Source organism: Monodelphis domestica, chromosome X, assembly GCF_027887165.1.
Source record: "Monodelphis domestica isolate mMonDom1 chromosome X, mMonDom1.pri, whole genome shotgun sequence".
NCBI lineage: Eukaryota > Metazoa > Chordata > Mammalia > Didelphimorphia > Didelphidae > Monodelphis > Monodelphis domestica.
The window spans coordinates 48,989,959-49,008,272 of record NC_077235.1 but is presented as its reverse complement, the minus strand read 5'-3'; the positions used below and the strand labels follow the sequence as shown (position 1 = coordinate 49,008,272).

Here is an 18,314-nt window from a genome sequence, read left to right as displayed (position 1 = left end):
GATTAGAGAGGGGGCAATTTGCAGAAGAATTCTGGAGGGGAGGTGATCAAAGGTACTTAAAGGAATTCGTTGTGTTGTTAAAAATTGCCTCTTCATCAAAGACTGGAGAAAAGGGGAGGATAGGGGATGATGTCAAAGGGTTTTGAGATGTAGAAAAGGGAAGAAGAGGGAGCTCCTAATGAATGGCCTCTATTTTCTTGGTAAAGAACTGTATGAGGTGAGATCTTCAACTGGACTGGTGTTGGGAGGTCGGAGGTGAAGATGTTTTTGAATAACCACCGCAGGGAATGTGATAAAGACCCAATTAGGGGAGAGAAAAAGGATTGCTTTGTGGTAGTAAAGCCCCAGTTGAGTTTAGATAACAAGAATTTGGAGTGGACTGGGTTAACAGACTTGTTTGACTTCTTCCAGCTCCTTTAAGCAACTTATGCATTTGGAGCCAGCATTCCTGAATTCAAATCTTGACTGTACAACTTATTCCTTAAGGTGTGATTGGCCAGATCACATTAAATTTCCTAAGCCGGTGTAAAACAAAATGGTTATTCTCGATGGCCTCTGAGGCCCCCTTCCTTCTCAAACTCTGACTCTTGCCTCCCAGTTTCTTCCTTTCAAGCTCTCTGAAGGGCAAGGGCTGTTTCACTTTTGTCTTTGTGTCCCTAGCATCCCAGTGGCGGGCACACAGTAAGCCCTTGATTAATATTTGTTCATAAGCAAACCTCTGGAGTTCTTGCCAGTCCAGCTCTCGAACTGTAAACTCCTAACCCCCCTGTTCCTGTTTAATGTAATAATGCCACGGTACAGGACTTAAAGGACATGGGTCTTCTCCTCTAGTTTAGTGTTAAACATCAAACTGGAGAAGAAAGAAAATATTAAACAGATAACACAGGATGATACCAGGGCAAACCAACCCCAGTGCTACTAGGAAATCAAACCAAACCCCCAAAACCTCAAAGCCTTTTCCTTCCTGCCACCTTTAGTGATACAAGACATTGTGGGGCTTTCTCGGGCTCGAAGTCTCAACCTGTGGGGCCCTGAGGCTGATCCCTGAAGCAATGGGGCCTCTGGGGAGCCTGGGCCACCTGGGCTCTGTCCTCAGCTGCGGGATAGCCTGAAGCAAGGCGATTTCCCCAGTGGGAAGCGGCCCCCAAAAGGAGGCCCCGCAGAGATGCTGTGTGAGGAGAAGGACAAAATGGAAGGGAAAATGCTTTGAATGCTAGGGCCCGCCTCCGCCCCACACGGCTTCCAGCCCCATGCCTGGCTTTCTTACCCCCACCCCCTGCCGCCAATGAGGAAGGGCTCGCTTTCCCTCCCTTTCTCCTCTGGCTTCCCGGGCCGGACTCAAAGCAACGCCCCCAGGCCCAAGCAAGGCGCCGCGGCAGCAGCGGAGCGGCAGAGAAGGGAGGGTTCCAGCCCTGCCTCCGCCCGAGCCGCGCCTCCCGCGCATGCGTGTTCGCGCCACCGGGCCCCGGAGGAGGTGCCTCCGCGACCAATCGGAGTTCCCGGCGCTCCGGTTACGTGCCTACGCTATACGGGGTCGGTTGCGTGCAAGGGGGGGCGACTTCTAGGTGCTCGGCTGGAGCCCCGTCTCTCCTCGAATGAAAGGAAACAACCTCCGGCGACTTCGAACTGCTCCCGAGCCGCCGCCACAAGAGTTCCGCCGCCCGAACCCAGTCCCGTTCGCTTCTGCCCGTTCTGCTGGCCCTGCCTGGTCCCTGGGCCCAGTCGGTGAGTTGCCCGCGCGCGCCTGCCCCCCGGCCCGCCCGCGCGCCGGCAGTGCCTACCCCGAGGCCCCAAGTCCCGCTCCCGGGAGTTGGAGGAGGAGGAGGAAGAGGATGGCGGCCGCCGCCCCTGCCCCTGCCGCGAGGGGACTCATGGTGGGCTCCGCCGCATTGTGCAGGACCCCGAGACCGAGCTTTAGCGGCCTTTTGCAGGAGGGGCCCAGCCAGGGGGACGGGAGGCGAGAAGGGGGCGTTTCAGGGGGTGGAGAGGACGGGTGCCCAGGCACAAGGGGTCTCACCCTTTTGGGGGGAGAGCTGGGCGTCTCTGGGTGCTTGTGAAGGGGAGAATCCTGGTCTTCGGGGAGTGCAAAAGGATGGTGGGGGAGGGGACGGCCCAGGGGAAGAAGAGATGAAAAGAAACTATTGGGGGGGGCTCTAGTTTCATGGGTGCAGCTAGGAGGTCCTGGCTTTTGTAAAAGGGACAGGGATCATCCCACGTTTTAGGGGAGTTGGAGGGAAGCTGTGGGGAAGGAGGGGGCCTGGAGCAGGGAGCTTGGGGAGGGTGCGGACTCAAAGCAAGTCTTTTCGAGAGTTCCTCGAGGCCCTAATGTGGGCAGAGATGTCATTAGTGAAAGGGGCCGCTATCCAGGTAAGTAGCCTCGAGTGAAAGATGCCCGGTTTGGGAGCCTTGTGCTTTTGAGTGTTTCTTTTTGTCCCTGGGTGGACCAGTCGGGCAAAAAATAACTATTGAACGCCTGCTCTGCGTGAGACATTGTGATTGTTGTCTCCTCCCCAAAATCGCACACACTCCCCCTTTTTGGTGGTCTTTACTACCTTGAGAGTCAGTCCCAGTCCTACATTTGGGACTGCTGCCAGCTCTCTTTGTATTTCTGGGTTCATAACTGGAAAATCCCCCAACTTGTCCTCTGAGCAGCTGCATCAGAAAAATCTGCTACTTACCAGTCCTTCAAATTCAAAGGCCCTTCCGGTGCATTTTATTCATTTAGCACATTTTTTCGAACCCACAAGTTTCCTCTGAATTCCACTTCCCCGTAGTTGAAAAATCTTGCAATCACGTTTACATGTTGCTTTCACCTATCTGCCCTACAGCTTTATTTTTCATGAGACTTCTAATTCATCTGGATCCAAAAATCATATGGTAAAAGTCCAAAAAAACGTTTGGTGAATTTCACTGAAAATCAATAGCCTGAATGTGATTCTCTCTCAGGCACTGAATGAACTGATGCTGTGCTCCTGAATGCTCTGCTTGCTGTGTGGGTTACTTGCGGTACCAGGGTGCTACACAATGATCTAGGGAAATCACAAAAGCATTGATTTGCTTCACTCTGATCTAGCTCTTAATTATTTTCCAGACATTTAAATGATGTTTTGCAATAAACAGTTATAAGGCAAAACAGTTAAAAGGCCATTGAAAAACGAAACTTTTAAGGAAAAAGGCTGTCACAGGGTGAGAGCATCCAACTTTGAGCTTTGTATGCATATACACACAAAGCTTTTTAGACTAAAAATAAATTCCCATCTGGCTATGAGCCCTTTAATATAGGTTCTTGGCAAACCCCCCAAATCTTCCTAGTTTGGGATCACAAATGTAGTGCTATAAGCTCAAAAATCTATATTTTATGGTATATTACTGGGGAGTCATTGTTTCCTCAATAAACTCCTTTTTGGGTTTTACAAGGTGGCTACAAAAATTTTAATGAACATAAGCATTATTAAAGTTAAGGTGGAAAATCCCACTTATTTCATATTTCAGAAAAATGGCTTAATTGGTTTGATCCATACTTTGCTTGTTTTTATCCTTCTGGATCCAGATTAGTTTTAGCTTGTGCTCTTTTACCTATAAATATTTTTATATCAAATGAATTTATGCCATCAGTTTATTCTTTAAGACATTGTAGTCCGATACTATAATAAAGAAATTGACCCCTTCATAAATGAGGTTTTTCAAGAGTAGATAAGTTACTTTTTTTAGCATAAAAAGAATTCACTTGTTTCTAATATCAATTCCAAATCTTCTTCCTCACAACCCAAAGTAATTTTTTATTTGTCACAAGCTACTTTTATAGCTAGTGCTGGGAATTTATAGAAACTACTTTAAAAATTAAATTCAACAAAGATGTCTATGATCCAGATTAGATCTATCTATAATGTAGCATTCTTTCTTTGGGAGGGTACTGTGGAGAATACAGGATGGTGGTTTTAGAATGCTTGCTTAGGATGAAAAAAAATTAATCTGGAATTTGACCATTAGATGGAAACTCTTGGGGAAATTTCTGAATTTTGATGTTTTGCATATTTCTCTATGATAGATAATCTTAGGATTGTGGCAGCTACACCCAAACAGGGGAAAGCAGCTATACACATACTTGCAGGAGCAAATGTGCAAATACTTCTTTTGTTTCTCTTTTCTGTCTTTTTTATTTTAGGACTGATTTCCATCAGTTTCAAAGTATATAGATGGTACCATGAATAAAGCATTTTCATAAATCGTTAGGAATATCATTTTTTAAATTGTGATGGTAGTAAGTTAGATTAAACTCCTGAAACAGAAACTATTAGTTCCTTTTAAGTTTCAAATATAAAGGAGAACTAAAGGAAATCAGAAGAAAACATGTATTTCTCTGGCATACTTTAACATTTGGTATAATAGTTTAATTTTTATGATGTTGGAAAATGCTACAAAGTTTATTAAAGTAAGTTTGCTCTTCCCCCCAAAAAATAGTTCTCTTATTCTCACAGGTAGGCAAGTACTCTTCAACAAAGGATAAGATATAGTAATGGTAATTATTTTTAAAAGAAAAAATTTGAATGAAATTTTATAGAATATGCTATGTATCAGCAACCTATGGGACCTGAACCATTCAGTTGGATGTAAAAATATACATTCTTTTGGATTTGAGATTGTAGGAAATTAATGTAAGTCAAAGTCAATACTTCCCTTGAATGCTTTTTTTCATAATGAAGTTGTGCCTCTAAATGGGATACTTTCCACCCTCTTTCCTTTGTTTCTAAGTATGCCTCTTACTATCATTATTTTATTTTAATTAAAATTAAGATTCATTTAGAAAATTTTTCCATGTATTACTGTCGAGTTTTCTGCATTTAGGTCACTGTCATATTTTACCTCTAAGGTCTACCTAATTAACAACAAAGTTGTGAGTCACTGAAAGAGATTACAGTATTGATGTACAAATTAGCAAGTTCTAAAATCCTAAATTTTTTAGCCTAGTATTATTAATTTAAATTTTCCTTTGCCATAGGGGAAAAAAAATACAGTGGTGTAAAAGTAACTTATAAAGTAAATATTCAAGATATTTCTTTAGAATTGAAAATTTCAGTTATTAACAAAATAATTGCAGGAAAGTTGTTATGATTAGTAACCATGTAATAATCATAGCATAATGAAGACCCTTTTTGGGAAAAAGAGTAATGAGATGTTTACCGTTAATCTCTTTTTCACAGTGTAATCATAAGTGAAGGCTCAGCTGGTCTCTCTTCCTGTAAAATTATAGATCTCTATCCTTGTACCATTTCACCTCACACCTTTTAAAAATAGTTTCTAATTAATATCACAGTGACTTGCTTCCTTATCTCTCAAAGTATATAAAGAAAAAAATTTATTGTTTTATTGAGATGTGAAACTTAACTCCCTTCTAACTATTATAAGTATAGAATGTTACTCAATTATACTTTTTTTTTGGTTGTCATTGTATACTATGACCTGAAATTCTTTTTTTTTTTCCTCCCAGGAGCACCTAAATTTTAAAAATTTACTACTTCCATCAAAAGACATTTAATTTTTACATCATACACATATAAGTCAACTACAGATGTTGTGCATATAATTATGATGTTTTCCAATTTCCATTGGGTTAAATGAAAGATTCTCTTCTTAAATTGTAGTTTAGGAGCTTTTCCTATAAACTTTATCTGGGAAGTGTTCATTTGTAGTTCCTTTTGATTGTGGTCTCATCTTGTGCTTCAGTACAAATTTATGTATATATTAGACAGATTTCTCAAAATGAGTGGTTTTTAAAAAATTATGTGGCAAATACAAAAGAATTTAGACAAGGAGGCAATTTTAAGATGAAATGAACAGTTGTTGCCTTTTTTATTCTCTGTAGCATTTTTTGAGACTTAAAGTGGCATTCTAAAGGCAATTTAAAAATCATGTCAAGCTCAGTTGGACAGAAAAAAGGGTCTACAAGACAGCGCAAATGTGGCTTTTGTAAATCTAATAGAGACAAAGAATGTGGACAGTTATTGATATCTGAAAACCAGAAGGTGGCAGCACATCACAAATGTATGGTAAGTACAGTAACACAAAAAGAAGCCATTCATTAGACTAGGAGAATATTAATTAGTTTTTAAATCTCAACTAACTCTTTATGGAAGTCATATGACTGACAACACACTATTTTGATTAGAAATTTTTTCCATATTTGGGTTTTACTGTAATGTCTTAATTTAAGAATCTTTTAAAATGTTGTCTTTTGTATAACTTATAGCTTTTTTCGTCTGCATTGGTGACCTCACATTCTGATAATGAGAGTCTTGGTGGATTTTCTATCGAAGATGTTCAGAAGGAAATAAAAAGAGGCACTAAACTGGTAAGTCAGTATGGACTGCCAAAGATGAAATTTGCTCATTTCATATGTGGTAAATTATGTGCTAGTTCTGATATGCCCTTTAAAAATGCCACCTGTCTGTGGGCTATTGAAACTCAAGATTTAATGAATAACATAGGCCAAAAGGGCATGAAATATGTGTGTGTGTGTACACACACACACACACACACACAGCTTATTCAGATTGGTATAGTTTTCCTGTTTTCACAGAAAGAATAAGAATTTGGAAGTAGACTAAATACATTTATAAATTAGCTGATTAGTTTGGTGGAATGTGCAAAATTTTTTTATACCAAACAAGTGGTCCGTGTGTGATTTCTTTTTTCCCCATCATGAAATGCTGATGCATTTTGATCTAAAATTATTGTGATCAAATCAGATGAGAGAGATAATATAACTTTACCAAGAAGATGTTTATCGTTGAATTTAAAAAGGTATGATTTTCTGGTGATGGAGTATATTAAGTAATATTTGTGAAGTTAGCTATTTGAGATTTTAATAATATCTGGGGTACTTTGTGGAAATTTCACCGAAGCAATACTAGCATAGTAAACTAGCAGTTTTTGCTATCAGTAACATGACTAGGAAGTTGCTGTTGTACACTACTCTAGGAAAGTAGTGTTATCGCATTGAAAATTTCTGAAATGATGAAACATTTCCAAGACATTTCTTTTTTAATTTTGAAATTTTTCTTCAAAAGATCTTCTTTCTCATTTGAATATTTCTTGGGTTAGACTCTTTACTAAAATATGTTTATTGAAAGTAAAATTTTTGAATGTTCCTTTCTAGTGTCCCTTTCCAGTCCATCTTACACACTGCTGCTAAATAGGGTTCCTGAATCTCTGCTCTGCCCATGTCACTCCCCTGCTCAAGAAGCTTCAGTGGTTTCCTATTGCCTTTTGAATAAAATGCAAGATCTTCTGACATTTAACACCCTTCATGGGCTGGCTCCAGCCTTGCTTTCCAGCCTGATTTCACATTACTCCCCCACATACATACACCCTGTGTTCTAACTAGACTGGCCCGTTGCTATTTCCTGTACATGACATTCCATCTTTCCCATCCCAGTGCCTTTCCACAGGCTGGCCCTCTTGTTTAGAATGTTTCCCTTGCTTCCCCTCAGCTTTTTGGGATCCTTGGCTCCCTTCAAGGCTTAGCTCCAGTGCCACCTCCTATTCAAGGCCTTTTGAATCTGCCTAGTTGTTATCCTCCATGCTGTGAGATTGTTTTATGTTATCTGTGTACATGTTTTGTCTTTTAGTAGAATATCAGCTCCTTGAGGGCAGTTTCATCTTGTTCCTTGTTTCCCCTTTGCTCATTGAATTATTGAAGGCACTTCTCTGTCTCGATATCATTTCAATTTGAAAGGTCAAGACCACAGAAGAGTGGTCTAGGGTATCCTCTAATATCTTTTTCAGAATCTAAATAAAGAACATGAAAAGGCTTCTATTTCTCTTATGACACCTCCAAACTTTTAGAGTTTAATGGAAAGCTTCACAGTGAGTTTATTTTATAATGACTTCCACTACAAGTTAACTTAAAAAGATGATACACTGAAGTATAGCCACACTCTTTATCCTTCATTCACATTCAGCTACAATTAACACTGCTATTTACTCGAACACATATGAACCTCAAATGGCATTACTTCAGCATTTCTTTGTTACCATCGTCTATGTTTCCAGAAAATGGACATAACTACTGACTTGTGATGATTCCTCTTCCATCGCCAATACTAGGTTGCCACAACTTTATTTTAACTCCAGGAACCCTTATGCTGCTGAAGTAGGCATTGCATTCCAATCATTGTTAATAGAGGAATGATGTGTTTCACTGCGGGTAAGTTGAACAAGAATTTTAGCTTGTTGAGCCTCTCTGTGGACATCAGAGGTTCTTAAAGACAACAGAGCTACAATCTTGTATATTGTTTGAATTGATATAAGGGTCTTGACATTATACCATATGAAATAGATGCCAGGAGGAGGTTCTTAGAGGAGTGGGCCATTATTTTTTAAACCCCTTTATCTTTTCATGAGACAGAAGGAAGAATATTCTTATTGACTTTGGGGATGTGATATCACAGGCTAAATAAGTAAGCCTTTGCAAGTCCTGTGCTATTTGTCAAGAGGTGTGAGTCCTAATGTGAGCTCTGTTCCTGACTCACTTTGTAACCTTGGATAAGTCATTAAATTTCTGCCCTTTGGATGTAAATGGAGGATGTTACTAACCGTGTCACTGCCTTCTCTGTAAACTTCAATGACTCCCTCTTATCTCCAGGATAAGATATAAAATCCTCTGTTGTTTTTTAAAGCTCTTCATTAAGGGGCAGCTAGGTAGTACAATGGCTAGAACACCAGGACTGGAGTCCAGCGGTCCTGGGTTCAAATTTGACCTCAGATACGCTGGGCAAGTCACTTAACTCCAACTGCCTAGCCCTTACTGCTCTTCTGCCTTTGAATTAATTCTTAGAAAAGATACTTAGTACAGATTTTAAGTTGGAAGGTAAGGGTTTGAAAAAAAATAATGTTCTTCATTAGCAGGCTTCTTCCTACCTTACCAGTTTAAATTCTTTCCACATATACTGTGTAATCCAGAGACACTGACCTCTTTGCTAGTCTTCAAACACTCCATTTCCTGACTCCCAGCGTGTCTCCCATGCTTGCCACTCTCTCCTTCCCCATCTCTGCCTCCTGACTTCTTTCAAGCCTCAGCTAAAATCACACCGTCCTCAAGACCTCCTTTAACTCAAGTGCCTTCACTTAGAGATTTTTCTCTATTTATCACACATATACTTTTTGGTACATAATTTGCAGTCTCCCCCACTATAATGTGAGCTCCTTGGGAAAAGGGATAGTCTTGAGTCTTTCTTTGTCCCTCCAGGGCTTAGCAGAGTACCTGGCACATAGTAAGTGCTATAAAGAATGCTTGTTGATTGACTGCCTACTGCCTACTAAGCAAATATATTGTGATGATGACTATTTGGTGCTGCATAAAAGGTGGGGGTATTATTACCTTTTAAAGGCTATTCTGGTTTTCATTCAACTCTTATTGATTCTACCCCCACAAAATCTCTAGCATCCATTCACTTCTCTGCTCACACAGCTACCACCTTAGACCAAACCTTCATCGCCTCTCATCTAGACTATTACAGTCCTCTTCTGCCTCTCAGCTCTCCTCTCTCTAATCCATTCTCAACAGAAATGCTATTCCTGAGGCATAGGCCTGATTTTCCTGCTCAGAAAGGTCTACTTGCTCCCTGTTGCCTCTAGGATCACATATGAATTCCTTTGTTTGGCATTTAAAGTCCTTCCAAGTCCTGCTCTCCCCTAGATTGCCAGGCTTATACTTGCTCCCTTCACACACTCCACAGTCCAGCCAAATTGGGCTACTTACTCCTCAAACATAACACTCCATTTCCAATGCCTGCAATATATCCACATCTCACCTCTGCCTCTTACAATCTCACTAGATTCCTTCAAAGCTCAACTCAAGTAACTTCCTCCTCCTAAAGGCCTTTCTTGATTTCTAGCTCCCACCCTGCTCTTTGCTGGCATTTGCTGAGTTGTACATGTTTCCCCTGCTAGTATATAAGTTTCTTAAGGGCATGAACTGTTGGGGTTTTGTCTTTGCAGCCTCAACCCCTGACAGTGTCTGGCATGTAGTAGGTGCTTAATAAATGTTTGTTGGTTGATTTTTATATAATATCACAGGTATCTGAATATCACTAAGTCCTGTTGAGCCTATATGTGGTAAGAATAAAATATTTCTCCTGCATACCCTTCTCTTTTGTAATTCAATAGTCATTTCTCAAGCAACTGTTGTAAGTCTCTTTTTACTTCCACCGAAGTGGTAGTAAGTAGCAAAATTGACTAACTACACTTGCTTTGTTTAGTCTTCAGTATGCAGTAAAGAGGCCAAAATCAGTCAGAAAGATGGAGCATCTGTGTAATTGATCCACTGGATAAACAGCAGCTTCCTCTCCCCCAGCCCCCCCCCAAGTTGACTTTTTTGTGTGTGAGACATTTTACCATGTGAGCATGTCTATTGTCAGCACAGCAGGCTGCCTGTTCATCTCATGTCTATTGTCAGCACAGCAGGCTGCCTGTTCATCTGTGTTTCTAGGCGCATGGGTGCCAGTTGAAAGCAATTACCTCTGGAAAAGAACAAAGGCTTTTGAGCTTTAGCTGCTTTCTAAAACAGTCTGCACCACCAGGTGCAGGCTTGTTGGTTGATTTTTTGGTTGAATTGCTTAGGCACCTTTGGGAAAGGAAGAAGATAGATGGGTTCCCAGAGTAGGCAAAAGTGACTGAAGCTTAAGAGGGACAGAGCTTTATGGAAGCCCCTGACTTCTGTCTGCCAGCTTACACAAGGCCCTTATGTACCTTAAGAATGGCTGGCCCAGAGTAACTTCCCTTCCTTCTCAGGTGCTGATGTTTGGGATGCCCCCATTTTCCTTCTCTGTTATTCTAGACCATACACACCAGTCCTTTGATTCGAAATCTAGCACTCCTTCCACTACAATTTGGTATCTGGTACCCAGTGCTGGTTAGGGTCTCTAAAGCAAGCAAAGAGGAAAGAAGAAATCCTGAGGCCAGGTTTCCCTACCCTGTGTTCTCCCCATTCCTTCCTAGTATTCATTATCACTGACAAAGCCTAGTGGCAATCTCTTAAGGAGCAACCAGGGAGTGCAAAGATCTCTGGACTAGGGTTTGACAGGCCTTGCTTTTAATCCCAGCTTTGTCACTGCATGACCTCCTGTAACTTATTTCACTTTTCAAGGCCCATTTCCTGATTTATATAAAATAAGGACTAGATTGGGGGTGTGCATCATGGAGCCCTTTGGCAGTCTGGTAAAGCCTATGAACTCCTCAGAAGGTTTTTAAATGCATAAACTACATAGGAGACCGATCTTACTGAAATAAGGTTAGCAAAATATTACTAAAACAAGTACATAGACTTCAGGTTAAGAACCTCTAAACTAGGCAATTTCCTAAGGTCCCTAAGGTATCTTCTAGTTCTATGATTCTTTCTGATGACCCGTACTTAGGGAGCCCTCCAAATTTGGTAGTATCTTGAATATGTAGGTGGTCTTTTGTCTATCCAAAGACATTTATCCCCCAAGTATACCTCTGACACTGAAAAGCCAAGCAGGCAGCAGGCCAATCCAAATAAAAGGTAGTGTTAGCAAGTCAGTGTAACATAGATTTACTCCGAGAGATCCGTCTCTTATGCTCACTTTCTCTAGTGTATTCTGTATTCTCCCCTTCCACACTGCCCCCATCTGAGGGACCTGACCCAGGCCATGAATTGTGCCAGCAAAGGTATGAAGCTGGAGTGAAGGGAAAGGGGAAATAAGAATTTATTAAGTTCCTACTATGTGCTGGGCCCTGTGCTAATTGCTTTATTCATATTATTTCATTTAATTCTCATAACAACCCTGGGAAGTAGGTGCTGTTATTCTCCCCGTTTTACAATTGAGGAAACTGAAACAGACATATTTAAGTGATTTGCCCAGAGTCACACAGTATTTTTCTGAAGTCTGGTCTTCCTGATTCCATACCCAGAACTGAGCTACTTAGTAGCTTCAGGATGATCCCTCATCCTACTGCCTAGGAGAGTAAGGAGTGAGGTAGTAAGAAGTAAGGAGGCAAGTAGAGTCACTGAATCTCTGAAAGGTAAAAACAGCAAGCAAGCTGTTATTAATTATTATCTTTCTGCAAGGGCTATCTGGGGTGGAAAATGTGTTCTTGAACCATATAACTAAGGCTAGAAGTTATGGGCATGTTGCTTATTAGTATCAATGAAAGCATTTTCCATACCAGAAGTTGCTCATACAAATGAAATCATAGGTCCAGGCTTCCTCAAAATATATTAGATGCTCTGCGTTAAATGGACTTTTGAGGGCTGGTCTAAGAACCTTACCAGAACAGTATTGCTTTGATAGGAAATTCATTCTAAATTCCAAACAATGGACTTAGAAACTTTCAGATTTCTTGGTGAGTTGTGCATTCTTCAGTATTATTCTCTAGCCGAGGTGACAGTCGCCTAGAAATGCCATTCTGACATTCTGACCCTGGCTTAGAGATGAGGGTTTCAGAGGAAGATGGTAAAACTTATTTTCTACTAATGCCTCAGCAGCATGTCGGAAGTACATTTTCCCCCTAGATGAAGCTAAGTGATAGGATCATTATTTTGTCTGCCTTATACAAATAACATTCTGGTTATCAAGATGAGAAAAAGCACAGAATCTTAGAATTCAAGAACAAAAAAGTAGCTCAAAAGGTGGTTCAATTCTGCCCCCTTGCCTCTAGGCATAAATTGAATGGATCAAATCTAGATAAAATGATTGTCTATGGTATTCTTAAATATTTCTGGGAACTGAGATTGTGGTTTTCCCATTATTGCATATTCTTCATTATATAGAAGTTTCTTATTATGTACAGCCCAAGTAATGCCCCTTTTCTGTAATTTATAGCTATTTGCTGCAATTGTGCCCTCTGGAGATGAGGAGAGTATTTCATGCTTGCTTTTGTAAAAAATCTTCCATGCACTTCTTAAGCATCTTCTGTGTGCACTGGATTGTGTTGGACACTTGGACTGCAAAGATGAAACCAGGCAAAAGCCCTTTCCTCCCAGAGCTTATGATCTAATGGAGGCGAGGAGGGGGCAGAAGATATGACAAATATACTAATTATCAATCGCAGTTAATATATAAGAAACATAAAAGGATAAACAGATTGTCATGAGTGGTACCAGAAGGGAGTGATCACTTAGAGGTAATCTGGGAAGATTTTATGGAAGAAGTGACATCCAAGCTGGGCCTTGAGAAAAAGATAAAAATATAGGAGATATGCCATTCTAGGAATGCAGACAGCATAGTACAGAGACAAGAAAGGGCAGAATGAGATCAGGGAATGGATGAGCACAGCCTTGTTTGGCTGAAACATAGATGACATGCTGAGGAGTTTGCAATTAACTCTAGAAAGGTAGGTTGGGAGTCTTATAATGAGGATCTTCGAATGCCAATGTTAGAATAACTCAAGGTTTTAAGCAAAAGTGCTATATGGTCAGACCCCATGTGTAGGAAGATTGTTTTGGCAGCTGTGTGACAGATCGTGTGGAAGATAGGAGAAGACGTGGGGCAGGAAAACCAATTAATTGGGGCCATGAGGGATGCTCCCTATTGAAAAGTTAGGATGGAAATTGACACTTAGAGAAGGAGATGATAGAGTAGTAGTACTGTGCTCTGGTTAACTGAAAGTTAAGCACAGATTGGTGTTTTAACTCTGTATTGCAAAGCTTTCTAAGAAATATTCATCTCTATTCCTATCCTAATAAGTACATTACAGTGAACTTTTGTTCTCTGGTTAAGAATCATGAAGAGCCTTGGTCTTATCATTTTTAACATCATGTCTCATTGCTATTGCTATAGCTTTAGTTATATGAGGAGTAGGAAACTGACCTGAATATCTCTGCTGTAGATCCTGAAAGTCTGTTTTTAATTGTAATGTTCTCCTTTTTAATCTCTCTGCCCTTGACAATTCCAATTAATTGAAGATTCTGATTAATTCCAATTTTACTGTAGCTTGCTTGCTTGAAAAATTTGAAAGAGAAGCAAACTTAGTAACTTGAAGGAGAAGTCAAGGGGGAAAAAAGACATTTTTTGAGGGCCAAATGTTGGGAATATTAAGGTTCGCAAGTTTCTTCAGCCTTTCCTTTTCTAGCTATCTTGTCACTTTGGAGAAATACTGCAGCAGTTTGGTGACATGTAAAGTAAGTAACTTAACTCATCCCAGGTTCATTCAGAAAACGCTCACTTCCCTTTTTTATAGAGAGAGTCATTACAAGTCCAGCTGGTCCCTGTTAACAAACTCCTTGATTATTGTTTTGGAGTATATAGGGTCTTAAAAGGTACAGGGTATAGAAGAGTGAGTTTTTAGGGTTGGAGTAACATTGAGGTCGATTGACTTAGTTTATGTTATAGAGCATCAAATATCGGTAATATGGAAATAGGTCTTGATCAGTGACACATGTAAAACCCAGTGGATTTGCACATTGACTACGGGAGTGGGGGAGAGAAAGAACATGAATCATGTAACCATGGAAAATTTTTCTTAATCAACTAAATAAAATTTAAAAAATAAAAAATTATAAATTATAGAGTGTCAAGTGGAGCTTTTCTTGTTTTGATTTTTAACACATTTTTAATGCTGGTGTTTTGCTTATCCACTCTAAAAAGATACATTCCTTTATGATTTCTGAAAATAACTTAGAATAGCTAGGAAGACAGAGAGGAGAGCTTTGAGAGGTCTAGTGAGAATAAAAACTGGGTTAATGATGAGTACCTCCTAATTTTGTTGTTTTTTTTAAATCATATATGCTTTCTTCCTTTTTTAAAATAATTAGAATTCATAGGATTATAGACTTAAGAGCTAGAAGGGACCTTATAGGCCATCTAATTTAGCCCTCTCATTTAACTGGGAAGAAACTAAGGACTAGAGAGGATAAGTGACTTACCCAAGGTAAGAACAAGTGACAAAGCTAGGATCTGAACCCAGGTTGTCTGACTTAGAATTTCACAGATAATTTTTCACATGAAATTGAAAGGCCTAGCTTCGTGTAATTCTAGTTTCTAATGAGTTCTCAGTTAGTTGTGCTTAATGGAAACTGACTCAATGGCATTTAGAATCCAAAAACATAACTAGCAAATACTTCTTTTTTTTTAAACCCTTACTTTATGTCTTAGTAACAACTCTTAAGACAGACGGACATCGGTTAAGCAAACAGGGTTAGTGACTTGCTTCGAGTCACACAGCTAGAAAGTATCTGAAGCTGTACTTGAACCCAGGTCCTTCTGACTCTGGGCCTGGTGCTCTATCCACTGATCTACCTAGCTGCCTCTGCTATATACTTTACAAATACTTTTTGAGAAGGAGAGTATACTTTGAGAGAAGGGGGGAATGTCATTTAATATGATTTCTTAGACATTCCCATTACCAAGCAGAGCAGAAGATAGATTCGAGGAACAGCAAGTAGAACAATTAATGTGGAGCACCTCAGATACTTACCTTGTACAGGTATAAGTAGTGAGTGTTAAGGTTGGAGCTAAACATGAAGGACCTAGTATCTCAGGCCAAGGAGTTGGGACTTGGTCTTGTCACAGGTGACCATTGTAGTAGCTGCAAGCTTTTGAGCAGGGTAAAATGACTTACTGGGAATACATGTATACAGATCCCAATTGCTCTTCTCGAACACATTTGCAGCTCTTTTGGCAGATGTAAATCGAAAATTTCAAATTTTTTCCCCTTTGGTTTGTTTCTTTTAAACAGCTGTGGGTAGGCTAGACAGTTTAGAAAATTGTTGGTGTGCTCTCCAGTTTCTTTGCCAATCTTGACTGTGGATACTGCATAAAACCAGTGCACACGAACACTGGTTGAATAAAATGTCTCCATAGATTTCAACAAAATCATTATCAACCTCGTCCTAGAAGATAAATTAATAGCAAATAAAGGGAGCAGATTTTTCATTCACTTGCTTCAAGTAATTTAAACCATTTAATTGTGGCAGAGTTGGATGTGTGAAATCGTTGAGCACATTTTAGGCTTTCTACTTCTCTTATTATTTTCAACAAAGAGACAAACACTCAAAGCACTTGCCATGTTTCACCCATTTTATATTACCCTCCCTGTTTTTGCAGGTCAACAAAAAAATTTATTTTCTCAAAATGATAATGGCTCAGGATGTCACAATTTCTATGAGCACCATGGTAAGGAAGTGGAAGGAGTGCTGGATTTGGCATCAGAGGACCTCAGTTTATATCCAGGCTCTGCTACTTACTACCTTTGAACAAGTCATTTACACTCAGTGGACCTCAGTTCCTCCCTCTAAAATATGGGTCCTAGAACTAGATGACCATAAAGGTCCCTGCTAGCTCTCAGTTCTATGATCCTACAAAACCTCATGACTAAACCAATTTGACTGCCACACTCACTAGCTGCCTTCTGAAGAAACCATCAGGAATCATAAGCCTCCCCCGCCATGGAATTTCTGGAGTTACCCTTTGAGGTTTCTGCATGTGTTTTAGCAAACAGAACATTTCCTGAATACTGGTGACAGGGCCTGGTATAGCATTAATGCTATGGCTCCCAAATTTCTAGGAATTTCCTATATTAAGAATTGTTTTATTATAACATATATTAACACATTAATGTGTTTTAAAATGATAGATTGGATAAGAGTTTGGGAAGACTGGAAAACAGGCTTTATTAAATACATAATCATCTCTAGTTCACAGGAATGGCTTAAGGGAGTAGTTTTTTGAAATATGTTCTGATAACTAACATTTATACAGCACCTACTATTTGCCAGGCACTGAGTTAACTACTTTATAATTATTGTCTCATTTAATCCTCATCACAACCCTACAAGGAGATGCTGTTATTATCCCAATTTTGCAGATGAGGAAACTGAGGCAAGTAGAAGTTAAGTGATTTGTCTAGGGTCATACAGCTGATTAGAGTCTGAGACTGAATTTCAATTCAGATCTTGCCTTCAGACCCAGCACTTTATTCACTGCAGCACCACCTAGCTGCCAGCATGGCAGCAACATTGATAGGCATGTTCTTATTCAAATTAAGAAGAATAGAAAGAACTTTCTGAGCTAGAAATCTTACCATCAAAGACACAAAATATGGCCTACTGAGTGCTTAGCACTGTGCCAGCACATAGTAAGTGCTTTGTAAATATTACCATTATACCACATTTCAAATGGCCTACAAACTCATCTAGTCAAAAGTATTCTCAAAATAAAACAAAGTTCTAAAGTACTTATTAATTGTAATGGATTTTTGTACTCTCAAAGAAAAAACAAATAGCATTTGTTTTAATGGGGCAGTTAGAAGTCAAGAATTCACAGATCAGAAGAATGAGATATCATTAACCATGTAAATTTATATGCTTTTGTCCTGATATGTGATGTGAGCATGAAATATTGCAGACTGTTGAAACTGAAGAAGTTTAATTATACATGGAATTAACTAAACTCCAAATATCTTTGAGGTATTAAATATTAAATCCACCCTCCTATAGCCACCCCTGAAAACTTGGATCTTACTAAGTTTCCACATCCTTTTTAATGTCTTTTTCTGAATACTCCTTCATTTTAATGGGGTTTTTTGCCCTACAATAGAATTAAGTTTGCATTCTTCTATAAGAAAAGTTATTTTTATGATAAAAGATAATTTTCCTTGCATACTATTTTGTGTGTAGTTTTGTTTATCTGGAGCAAGGGTCCTTAACCTGGGACCTTGGAACTTGTTTCATTTTATTTTTAACATTTCCATAACTATGTTTCTATGTAATTGATTTCCTTTAAATAAATTAATCTCATGTATTTTGTCTTATACATTTTTTAACTTCCATCTTAGAATTATTGATTCTAAGACAGAAAAGTGGTAAGGGCTAGGTAAGCAGTGGGTGAAATGACTTACCCAAAGTCACACAGCTAGGATCTTCTGTCTCTTAATATGGCTCTCTCTGCACTGAGCCACCTATTTGCCTCCTTGTCTTACACACTTTTAAAACATTTTTCTGGGGAGGGCTCCATGGACTTCATGAGACTGCTAACGGGGTCTATGGCACAAAAAAGACTAATTCCTAATCTAAAGGAATCCTTGCTTGTGGGATAGTTGGGGTGGGGTGGCACATAAGCCCCCTTTTATAGTCATTATCATTCTGACCCTATTGCTTTCTATATGAAGCATCATAATATCAGTGCAGACTTTGCCCCTTCTTAACTAGAAAACAGAATGACCTTACAACTGAGATGAATTGGAAATTATTTCCAGGAGGGACTCATCAAGAAAGGAAATAACATCATTAGTCTGAATATTGCATGAACTCACCTGTTTTCCTTGGTGGAAATTGCCATGCCTCTAGTTGAATCGTG

The 18,314-nt window shown here is 39.6% G+C and overlaps 1 protein-coding gene across 1 annotated transcript in view; it reads left to right on the top strand.

Moving 5' to 3' along the window:
* The first annotated feature begins 1,459 nt into the window (after positions 1 to 1,459).
* Positions 1,460 to 18,314, top strand: part of PHF6 (PHD finger protein 6) — a 35,295-nt gene continuing 18,440 nt past the window's right edge. Inside the window, exons 1-3 of the mRNA XM_001364034.4 lie at positions 1,460 to 1,725; positions 5,864 to 6,047; positions 6,248 to 6,349. Of these exons, the coding sequence (XP_001364071.1) occupies positions 5,910 to 6,047; positions 6,248 to 6,349 (240 nt within the window). The 5' untranslated portion in view covers positions 1,460 to 1,725; positions 5,864 to 5,909. The remainder of the gene's footprint in view (positions 1,726 to 5,863; positions 6,048 to 6,247; positions 6,350 to 18,314) is intronic.